Consider the following 12,151-nt stretch of genomic DNA (forward strand, 5'->3'; position numbering starts at 1 on the left):
CCTCACACAGTGAATCAGGACTTGTGTTAAGAACAAACAGCAGCACAAAATCAGCAAATGGCATTTTTTTTTTCCTCCTGGAAAAAGCCTATTTGTATGTGGTCACTATAGTCACCCACAACAGGGCACAAGGAGAGACCCATCACAATGGCTACCGAGGCACCAAGGGACCTCTATAGACCATTTCACACACAGTTTGGTAGTAGCAGAACCTCTATATTCATTTGTGCTACAGGTAACATAGTTGTCCTTACTCAGCCTTACCCTCCCAAAATCCTGGATGTCGCAGAGCTTACACCCATGGGACCATAACAGCAATCCCTGCACTGCCTTATACAGATCATAACATGGAGAAAAGCAGAATCAAAATAAATATCAAAGGGAATAAATAGTTCCAGTCCTAGACTGATCTCCTTAGTTTCATCAACCTTGATGTCCAAAGCCATATCCAGTGCAACCTCGCTTCCCCGAAGTGCTATTTTCACACCTACTGTCCATGGTGGAAGACTACCCTTGCATTTTCATAGCCTGTGGTGCTACACAGGGAAAGTATACACCCCCTTCCAACAGTCTCACTGTGTAAGCCAGAGCTAAAAACCAAAATCTCCGTAGTGATTTCTTTTCAAAACCCTTGTACTGGGAAGAGAGGAGGAGGTCATGAAGATGCTGTAAATCTAGAGTGCCTCTTCCTTCACTGCTCTCCCCACCCAGTGGGTTAAGGGACATCAGCTAAAGCCAGATAACACATTTGCAGTCTGACATTGGATTTGAACTACATAAACCATGTCCATTATTAAAAGAAGAGAGCTGCCAACTACATGTAACAGTCTCCACTGGTGTCTTCTGAGAGGATCTGTGACCTAGCTCTACATGGAAGCAACTTCAGTGACTTTGGGGTTTTTCATAGCATTTACAGCAGAAGTAATTCCTCAAACCAACTAGTCAAACTAAAATTTTACATACTAAAAGAACTGAGAAAAGCATTGTGCAGATTTGGTGCGGCTTTGGTGGTTTTGGTTTGGTTTTATGGGTGTCTGGGTTTTTTCTGCACAAAAAAAAAAAAAAAAAAATCACTGCTGTAATGAACAAACAGCTTTATATGGGAGTGATCATAAGACACTTTCTCAACCTAATGCACAAGGGAAAAGCATGATCAGGTGTTTCACAGGAGGACTGCAAGAAGACCAAAAGAACCACAAGACAGAATAGTACACATGCAAAGCTACAGAAAACAAACATTCAAAAAGGCAATCTACCCTTTGGTTATAAATGAAAGCCACTACAGAAGGAAATAAGTGGATTTTTCCCCAAAAAAGGACAGCAGAAGCTTAAGTTTTAAACAAGTTTGAGAAACATTAGTAAAAAGAATACTAACAAGTCTTTGCTTTCAGCATTACATATCTCATATCCAGCTACAAAACAAAATCTGGCTTTTAATGAAAGTTCACAATTCATGACTACAAAAGAACATGCTGTACCTGGGCTGCCATTTGTGAATGAAACTTCTGAAGCTGAGCATTCAAAGCATCATTCTGCTCTATCAGCTCCTTGTAAGAGAGCACAGAAAGAAAAGCAGGCTGAGATCTGGAGCTATTCAACTTTTGCTAGGATTAGCTCTTAGCCATGATAATGTTAGTAAGAACAGTTTAGCATTTACCTCAGACACTTTTCAAAGATTCTGTTTTTCCACCCCACTAAGAACATCCTATTTGAGTGGAAGCACAACCTGTTCTGCATCAACAGAAAAAGTATTCCCTGCCCCATTGGATGCCATTTGGTTTCCCTGAAGCCCTCAAGAGCTATGTCTACACTGCCTCTCACCACTTGATGCCAGAAGAAGAGAAATCACTCCAGAAGAGCTCATACAAACATCAAAGGTATATGGATGCTCTTCCAGGTTGTTCCCCAGACCATAACATCACAGCTTTGGAAATTGCCTGGGTCAGCACATTTTCCTGACTTGCCCGAAGGGCTTCTCAGGTCTGAGATGGCCCCAGATGGTCACAGCACCACATACAAGGTCTCAACTCACAAGCTGCCAGACCATAGACTGGCAGACAGTTGTCTCATTCCTTATTCAGTGGGAAGCTTTACTAAAGCAGTATTGAAAGGATAATACTATGTTTCCATAGGCAAAAAATGGGAGTTAAAAAACAAACCCTTAGGATACTTGAGTAATACTACCTGCACCTGCATTTGCATGGAGTCCTCTGCAGAAGCTCTCTTTTGCTCAGCCTCCATTAACTGCAACATCCTCTGCTCCAGCTGCTGTTTTGACACCATTGTATCAGTAAGTTTACTGTGCAAGCTCTGGATTTCATTGTCTTTGGCCACAAGTTTATTCTGCACATCTGTAGCAGAAAGGTCAGGATTTTAGTTCAGAAGTAAATATTTTCCTGTAGGGAAAATAATTTTCCCTGCACACAGGGAAGCTGATTAGAAGCCTTGTTCCAGCAAGCCAAGGTTCAGCTCTCTCATCAGCATTCAAACTAACTAGTATCACAACACATTATTTCCCCAGGGTGCTGAAGCAGTACTGACTTTACCTGAGCTTTACTTTAAGCCATTTATTCAGTAATACTCTTTTTTACAAATGGTGACAGCCAAATCACTGCAGCAAGCGTTATTGGGGAATTTTGTGATACATGCCTTGTTGTGCTGCTTCATGTTCTGCTGTTCTTTTCCTGAGATAAGCCTGGATTTCTTCCCATCTTCTCTCTGCTTCCTGCTGCTGGACCTTCACATTAAAGGGAGAGTTGATGAAAAGAAGTCAAACCTTTAATTTATTTTTGAAACATTCAGAATGCATCTCTCTGGTGCTATTCCCAAAACAGATGGCAATGAAGTAAAGTTTTCTTGCTTCCATTAGGGCACATCAGAAAGACAGAGTACCCTGTAATCCTCCTCCTAGAGTAGTTTAGCCTATTAATTTGAAAGACAAATTCTGAACAGGATTTCATTATAGGCTCTTAACAGGATAGTTTCTGTAATATGAAAGTGTAGCATCTTTGCCCTGCACATTCAGAATTAACACTAGATGGTAGACTAGCCAAGCATCACATAAGTCTGCATCTAGTAATTAAAATGTCTCAACTATGGATAACAACTCTCTACCTACAAAGGCTAAAGGCAGGAAGAACTTCCGGTAGCTAAGGCTTAATTGCAAATACAAAAGTACTGAACTCTGGTTTGGCATTCACATCCAAGAACAATAGATTTCTCTTCTGGAGAAAATAAGCAAAGACAAAACATCTTTTCTTCTAAGGAAAAATAAAGAGGTACATCCAGAAGCCAGGCCATTTACATTTTAGAGCTTAAAGTCTTTCAAAATTTATATATATATTTAAGCAAAAGCTTGTAGTCTCTCATAAAAATCATACAAGGACAATGCGTTGTGGATTAACAACTCCAACTCAAATCTTGCTGGAATTTTGCACTCACAGAAAAAGTTCAAAATCACCAGTGAAGCTTTTATAAAGATACTTGATATTGACCTGGAAGGCTAAGTTTGACTTTACAGGGAGCTTTGTAATCACTCAAAACCCAGACTCTGAATAAAAAATATTAAATAAAACATTATTAAACATGAAATCAACCCATAGGCTGACTCAGCCTATCTGAAAATAAGTACTTGCACATAGAAAGAGAACAGAGATTTAGCATCCAGGGAAATGGCTAAAGCAATTCTCACACACCCCACATCCCACCCAATTCAGAACCTGGCTCAGATAAAGCCTTGAGAGCAACTGAATAGGCAGAAAAAACCCAAGTCACCTTCAGCTGAGCAACTGCCTGCTCTGCGTTCTTCTTCTGGAGTTCTTCTTGCTGCAATTTACTGCTCTTCTCTCCCAGTTCATTCACCAGCCTAGCATAATCCTGGCGCAGTTTGTTCAGTTCAGCCGACTGCCTAAAAATAAACGTTTTTAACAGCTTTTTTTTTACAAGCAGCACAGGCTATAACAACAGCTACTCAAATATCAACACTAAGCCCTATATCTGCAGCCAGAGGGTTGCAGAGGGTTGTTGGTTGCTTCCCCACCCCATCACCGCTTCACCCTAGAAAAGGGATGAAGGTCAAGTACCCTTGGCCATCAATACAGCAGCTACAACCCACTGAGTCAGAAATAAAAGGTCAGCAGTAAGCCTCAAGCATCAGCTCCTTTACAACATTTGTAAGTTGATGGTCATAATTTGGACAAGCTTATATAAACTCAGCATAAGGAAAGGTCTTGCACTGAAATCCACATTCCTTTCCTATTCCCATAAACTACTACTGATCTCAAACTTACTCAAGACTACTCCCCCTGGACTAATTGTAACGCATCTCTCCAGACACTATGTTGCCTCCTGGCCTTGACTTACCTATTAACTTATAGAGGTATCTGATGCAACCTCTCAGTTAAGGGGAGAAGATGCATTTATAGAACTCAGTGGAAGAATTTTAAGAGGCTCACCTTTGTGTCTAAGCAAATAAAAAGCATTTTATTTTTATCTTAAATTTGCCTAAACTAAGGATTTTTCAAGAAAACTGTCTTAAGAGAGAATGAAGTTTCATTTCTATGAACAGGACTCCTAAAGTCTGGGTACCCATAACATTCTCCAAGCTCTCCTTATATTGACCTGCTCTGGCAGGACATGCACAGGGAGCAGAATGCACATCTGCTGAGCAGTGCCTGGCAGGGCAGAAACTGTTAACAGAGAGGTCCACACAGAAGCAGCATCTTTGCAAGAACAGAATAACCAGAAAAGGAAGATCCAGAGACCTTTCCCAGTCCTGACAGCGATTCTGACACTCTACTCTCCAACAGTAAAAAAAAAAAAAAAAAAAATCAAGTATCTACGAGCATATGAAGTGTAGGTTTTGCTTTCTATAGGCAGAAGCCCGCTGGCAGCAATCCACACATCTGACTACAACACCTTACACCAAGGTGCCCAGCTTTTATCACAATACATGCAATTGTCTCTGCCAGCTCAGGAACAGCCCAAGTCATAACTCACAAAGACAAAACCTTGAGAAGCCTTTTTGTTTCTTCAAACATTTGCAACACTAACAGATAAAGCCAGGTGCCTCCCCAGCAGTATCATAACTGAAAGATAGTGTTTCTTTTCTTATAGCAAGACTGATTTACAAGTTTATTGCTACTGCTCTCTCAAGAGACCAGCATCTCTGGATGCTCAGGATCATCTCTCCTAAAGCCCCAGGGGAAAGGATACATACCCTGCCAGAAACACTAACTGTGGCTGAGTACTTTGCACTTTCTGTTGAAGCCTCAACACCCACTTCCTAAAAGCTCAGGCTTCAAACTGATAAGAGACAGTTATCTGCTCTGAAAGCCTTGGTTCAATGCAAATACAATTAGCTACCTCCCTAGCCCAAAATATCTGTGTTCTGTTAAACCACAAATTCAGAGACAGTCAAAGAGATGGAAACAAAAGGAGCAGAAGCCAGAACAACTCTTCAGGGAAGGTTTAAAGAAAATACACAGAGCTCTGAGTAGCTGTTAACATACTTGCTCTCCATTTGATTGGTAGAAGTACTGACGGCATCTCTCAGGATACCATTTTCCTGCTTCAGGTGGCTTATTTCTGCCTCCATCTGCTCACGGAGTTGCTGGAACTGATAGGGAAAGATCAGTTATAGAAAGATTAAAGCAAGGAGCAACAAAAACCTCAACTTATAACAGCAGATATCACAATAGTTTAAGCAAATAAAACTAAGTGGACTTTTTTTGAGACGGGGGAGTTTTATAACCTTCCTGTGTGCAACTGGAAAAAAAAAAACACTGTGCAACTCAGACCCTCTTGCTCAAATAAAATCACCCACTTCCTTTTATATCAGTATATTAAGCTATTTAAGAAGACAACCTTTTTTGTCTAAAAGGCTACAGAAGTGCTAATTCAGATACTAATTGCTCCATAACTGGCCGTCAATCATACTTTTCCAAAGGGAAAAAAAAGAACAGATGTACTGTACATTAACATTAGAAGTTTACAGAGCCCTCAAAGCAGAAAAAGTATAAAATAGCTTTTATTATAGCATGCACACAGATTATAGAATGCAAACTGAAAAGGCTAGTCCTCATCTAATACCCTGCAGTCAAGATTATGAAACAGATCCTTTTTTAGGCAATAATACGCATTGACTACATTTTCAACATGGTTCCAAACTGAGGCAGAAAGAAGCCCTGATAACCCAAGGTTCCTTCAGAATGATACAATACCACATTGGAAGGGACCTCAAGGATCATCTCGTCCAGCATTTCTAGGCAAAGTATGACCTAGACCACACATCCCTGCACCCTGTCCAGCTGAATCTTAAACATGTCCAATGTTTGGGAGTCCACCACTTCCCTGGGGAGATTATTCCAACGGCTGATTGTCCTCATTGTGAAAAAGTTTCCTCTTGTGTCTAGTCAGAATCTCCCCAGGAATAACCTGTACCCATCACCCTCATCTTTTTCATGGGACAACTTGTCAAAAAGTCCATCTTCCTTTAAATACTAGAACATGGTGATCAGGTCTGCCTGAGCCTTCTTTAGGCTGAACAAGCCTGGTTCTCTCAGCCTTTCCTTATATGCAGTAGGGCAAACAACAAAGACACGATTCAAAGAAAAAAAAAAAAAAAAAGACATTGCATGTCCAGACACCAGCACAGCTGGGTTACAAACCAACAGCCTCCTTTGAAAATCCTCAAGCACAAACAGCTATAATACTTTCTTCCTCTACCAGTACCAGTTTGGAAACTGGTGTCTGCCATATCTCCAAGACCCAGTTTCATTAAATGACTGACTCACCGATAAGGATTTCGTATGTAAAAATAAAAGCTTGTGTACCAACTGCAGCAGGAGACAGCAGTCCTTTGTAGGGCAGCCACCTCCATCTCAGCACCAGCACACATAACAAGCCAGTCCTTTGATGTTTGCTGGGGGGTTCACACACACGTTTTTCTTAATGCCAACAGAATGATCCCAACACATGATCCCAACAGATGCAGGGGCACAAACCCCATCTGACTGGAAGCTTTGATAATTTAAATTTCAGCTTCTCTGAAATGCTACATCAGCACATCAGTAGGGGGAACAGAACCAGAGCACTGGTTCCTCTCCTCTGCATATCACTGGTTCCTCTCCTCTGCATATCACTGGTTCCTCTCCTCTGCATATCACTGGTTCCTCTGTGCATACTTCCTCCAGCTTTGCCTGTAACAACAGCATCTGCAAAAGCCATGCAGCCATGCCCACATCTCCTTCATCCTGCCCAACCAGCAGTAAGGCCCTACTGTAATACAGTTGTCTATGTAAGTTCAAAATAAGCCGTCTGTGCTCCAGGTAACAGTTGTCTCTCCTGGGGTAATCACTGGACATGTTCTTTAAGGTCTTTTCCAGCCTAGTTGATTCTATTATTCTAGAATACAGTTCTGCTCCAAAACTGCAGAGGCGCTACTCTCTTAAAGTGCCAAGACAGAAGATACGGTATTAAAACTGGAAAGTTCACATGCTGGGCTTGATGCTTGAGACATTCACATAAGAATAGACTACACTAGAATGTGAATCTAAGCACGAGTCAAGTTCATATAAGAGGGGCCATATTTTCTTCGCAAACTTTTTAGCTAGAAGTTTTTAACCTGATGAAACAAACTCTTCTGAGGTCATTCCATTACAATGCAACTTCAGGAGGGAGTAACAGGGGTCTTAAATACAGGTGTCTGCCCTTCAAGTATTTTCAGCAAAGCACTCCCCTAGGCAATAATATTTCCGGCATATTATGTTACGTTGTCACTCTTTAAATTTAATTTTAAAAATTATTGTATCAGCCAGTAAATGATCATCAGCATTAGTGGCTCTCTTGAGTATTTCAATTAGATTTTACACTTTAATTGAGTAACATTTCAGCAGAATACCACAAAGGAAACGTAACTAGATCAGAGACCAACTGCCTGGCTAGCACCGGTCTTTTACAGACTATGGAAGTTACCCATGAGAGCACCTTGACTTTCTTTTAAGTAAGAAAGTTTTCCATCCTCAGGTAGATGTGTCATACCACTAGCACAGTGCATGCAAGGTTCCGGGTAAGTAGCAATCTGTGTGAGTGAACAATAAAAGCTGAGCCCTGGCTAAAGCAATGACTCCTCAGCACTGATCTGCCTATGCATGAACATCAAGTTTAACAGTTTGGTAAAGCATTTACCTTTATCTTCATCTGCTGAGATTCTTGGTAGCTAACGTGTATTTTACTCTGAAAAGTGCCATGCTCCTTTTCTAGCACGTTGATCCGCTCTCTCATTTTGGCTGTAAGCAAGCCATTCCTCTCCTTTTCTGCAACCAGCTCCTTGGGTGGGAAGGAAAAAGGCAAAGAAGTCATCTACTGCTCCTTTCTAGAGTCTAACAGTAAGAGGTTGAAGGTAAGCAAAAACATAGCCAGTGAGCACCAAACAAAAGTCAGCAATCTTCGCTTGGAGAAGTTACAGCATTAGATCTGACAAAGCTTCCAGCACTTCTATGAGGATTTGGATCAGCATAATTTCACATTTATTAGAGAGGTTTGCCAATTTAAACACTGATCTTCCATTGTCTCAGAAGAGCTGAACTCTTATTTCTATTGAGTTTGGCCAGATTAGAGAGTCCTAACAACCAAAACCACTGATATCATAGAGGGCAGACCTCAGATTTTCATCCCAAACTTAGCAAAGTGGAAGAACGTGGATAAAGAACCATGGCAAAACAACAGAGCATTTCAGAGCAAATAACTGCTTTGCAGCTGGTTGCAAAACCAACAGTTCTGCTTGAGGAGATGGGCTATCAGTACCCAGCAACAGCCGGAGAAACCCTGAATCCCACCAGCATGATGCCATATTGTAGCTTTCAAATTAAAACACACATTGCTATTTAAATTAATCATTTATTAGCCAGTAATTCAGAACAGACATCTAGGAATTCACAGAGCTGCTCCTCTGCAATATAAATGCACTTGTAGAAAGCAAAAGCATTAAGTGCAGCTTTCAGCCAGCTCTGACTGCAGAATGAGATACTTGTACCACCTAAGCTTCAGGTGTCCTTCAGCTATACAGCACAGCCTGCAGCTCCTTACAGTGCCAAGGAGCCTTGACAGGTAATATAAGTGCTCTAAATCATTAGCCTGAATACCCTCCATCTTTTCAGAGTAATTACAGATTTTTCCACATTTTAATTTAAATAAAAGCTATTCTCTCTTAGATCCAACTTACTTCAGGAGGCTGTCTGCCATCCATCCATCTGCCCATCCATGTGTCACCCCACACACCCTCACCACCTGCCACGTCCATCCCCCAAATTAAGGGACACAAGTTCCCAAACCCAGGTTCACAAAGGCATTTAGGAACCCGAGTTGCATCAAAACCTTTAAGTCACTTCTGCAAATGCAGTATAAAGAGCTTGACACAAAGTTTTCTGTTATTTTTGCATGTTAACAAATGCAACAAAATGAAGGACACCAGGACATTCCTTCTACTTCTCCACCAATTCCACCATCCACCTGCAGTTCTCACTAACCCGGCTACCCTGTCAAGACAGTGCCAGAGATCCTGGCAAGATTAATCTTCACCTAGTTTGTGTTTTGCCAGTACTTCTGAGGTCAGGCACCACTTGCTTTTTATCCTCTCCAGTTAACATCTTTATCACCCTTAAAGTCCCTCCAGCTTCTAGAAACATATTCAGAGAAATATCAATTAGAAGATGAGAAACATCAATTAGAAGGTAAGAGCTTTTAGTCAGTCAAGCTGAGCTTTTTCTCTTGTTTATCCTGATCTTTTAGCACCACAGCAACTTCACTTTTACCCAGTTTCTCCCAGCTTCTCCCTTCCCTCTCCAAGTCCAGCTGGCAGAAACCCCCCCAATGACCTTCTCTGCAGCTCCCACCTTGCCTTCACAAGCACCACTTTGCAGATGGCTTTTTTCCCCCTAACCACATCAGGTTGCCAGACACTCGGGCTCCTTCATACATTGGCTCCGCTTCTTCAGTACAGATCTCCCCTCTTTCATTCTACAATCCTGAGACAGAGTTTCTGTCTCCCCCTTCTCAAACACATCAGAAGTTCTTTCTCCCTATAACTTTCTCACATATTAACTATCCCAAACCTCTTGATCCCACCCTACAAATGTACACCTACCTGTGCCCTGCCAGGAGCAACACAATACCTATACCCTTCTTCCCTTCTCATCTGCCAAGGCTCCCAGCTGCCATGTCCTCTGGCCATTGCTCCCATCTTTAGCCACCCAGCTTTCTGTGCCCAGCTTCTTGTCCCACAATAAGACCTTCCTGAACATAATGCCCATGTGCTTGAAAACAAGCCAAAACTTAAGAATCCTCCCACCAAAAGTCTCCAATTCACTCCATATTTGCACCTAATTATTTGTTCTACCGTAACTGCTTTCCTCTGAAACACTCACTGAGTTCCATAAACTGGTCTTGACAGTGACATCAGCATCCCTGTAAGTCAAAAGCAATCAGAGCAGCAACTCAAGGAGCTACACAGGCAGTCTACACCTTCTGTAGCTTCCTTCTTGAAGAAAACTGATGACTGTTGTGCCTAGAAGCACATAAGCATGTGAATGACAGAATATGTACTGGATTAAGACTGCAATGCAAAAGAGGTGTTTAATATTTGCATCCACAAAACTGCCTTACACTCATAAAGGAAGTGTTTTAAAAGTAACCTTTCAAAAAGAAAAATAGCCTTAGCTTAAAAGTCTCCGTAAATTAACACTCTGGAAAATAACTCTGCATAAATGTGTTAACAGCATCATAAAATCAAACGTAGTGTCTTGGTAAACTTCTCCAATATAAAAAAAATCCACCTTTCAGTTTATACCAAGGTCAGTAAACTACCATTTGCTGGCTGCTAGCCCTACAAACCCCTGCTCTTCTCCCACAGCCCTCTACATGCATGCATCTCTGTATTTACCTGGGTGAGCTGCTTGCACTGCTCCTTTGCAACTGTTGCCTCCTCCTTCATCGCAGTGAGCATTTTCTCTTTGTCTTGCAGCTGATGTACAGCTGCAGCCGACTCAGCCTTGCTAGCCTGCAGCAAGAGCACATAAAAATGATCACACATGCCAGAAGTACTTGCACAACACACTAGCAGGCAGCAGAGCAAACCTGAGAGGAAGAAACACTCCCTCCTGCCCCAAATCATCCATCTGTGTGGGGTACACAGCACCAACAGTACTCAATTCTGCTGCTAATGCATCCTGCAGCATCAGTCTCGTTAGACAAGGAAATGCATTTTCAAACACACTGAAACCAATTAAGAGAATAAATGGGCTCTTAAGGTGCTTCCATGTTGGAAGAGAGCTGGTGTGGCAGCGCTGGGGAAAACAAAGAACAGCCATCAAGAGAAATATGGGAAAAAGACACAGAGATGCTGAATCATTCAATAATTGAGATTGGAAGGGACCTCCAAGATCACCTGGTCTGAACTGTGCTCAATGCAGCTATAATCCAACAAACCTAACTTCCTGAAATACCTCATTACAGAGAGAAAAAAGGAACACTGATCTGGCCTCTCATTCCACTTCACAGGAGACCCTCCATCTGACATAATTATTTTTCTGCTGGCACACTGACACACAAAGGTTGAGATACTACAAGGAACAGAACTAGAGGAATGATACCCACAGTCCTATTACTTGTATATAGGTCCTAAAAATTAAGTAACTCCAGTAAGGGGTGAGACTCCTAGATGTTTGTGCCCAGACTTCACTCAATGTAGTCTGATAACTGAAGAAACAAAGACTTGTCAGTCCTATAATGCACTGCTTGGAAGTTCTTGTTTAATGGTCTTGTGTATGCATGCAGTACAAAACACACTGTCCATGTCATACATGAATTACAGACAGGAAAATATTCACATTTATATCTACAGAAACCTACATTTCCTGGTTGTATACAAACCCAGGAACACATTTTGATCCCAAAAGTTTAGCTTTAATACCAAACCTTCCTTTAAAGGAAAAAATACAGAGAACAAGCTGGCTGCTATTACAAATAAAACAGGCAATACCCATTGCAAGTGTACCACTATTGGGTTTCCAGTCAAGCACTGAAACAAAGGCCTAGTAAGAATACGAAGTCTCTGTTCTTGGAGATTTTCAACACCCAGATGAACAAATCCCTG

At 41.5% G+C, this 12,151-nt stretch overlaps 1 protein-coding gene across 11 annotated transcripts in view; it reads right to left on the bottom strand.

The window, feature by feature from the left end:
* Positions 1–12,151, bottom strand: part of KTN1 (kinectin 1) — an 87,782-nt gene that overhangs the window by 36,990 nt on the left and 38,641 nt on the right. For 9 of the 11 annotated variants that reach the window (XM_062618420.1, XM_062618425.1, XM_062618424.1 and 6 more), the window contains exons 6-12: positions 10,940–11,056; positions 8,188–8,328; positions 5,511–5,617; positions 3,775–3,907; positions 2,650–2,737; positions 2,185–2,351; positions 1,479–1,547 (exon numbers count right to left, since the gene is read on the bottom strand). In XM_062618420.1, coding sequence (XP_062474404.1) covers positions 1,479–1,547; positions 2,185–2,351; positions 2,650–2,737; positions 3,775–3,907; positions 5,511–5,617; positions 8,188–8,328; positions 10,940–11,056 — 822 coding nt within the window. The remainder of the gene's footprint in view (positions 1–1,478; positions 1,548–2,184; positions 2,352–2,649; positions 2,738–3,774; positions 3,908–5,510; positions 5,618–8,187; positions 8,329–10,939; positions 11,057–12,151) is intronic. The other 2 variants (XM_062618423.1, XM_062618417.1) reach the window with 1 other exon arrangement.

Source organism: Pezoporus occidentalis, unplaced genomic scaffold (genome assembly GCF_034315485.1).
Source record: "Pezoporus occidentalis ecotype Australia unplaced genomic scaffold, CSIRO_AGI_Poc_V1 ctg200, whole genome shotgun sequence".
Classification (NCBI taxonomy): Eukaryota; Metazoa; Chordata; class Aves; order Psittaciformes; family Psittacidae; genus Pezoporus; species Pezoporus occidentalis.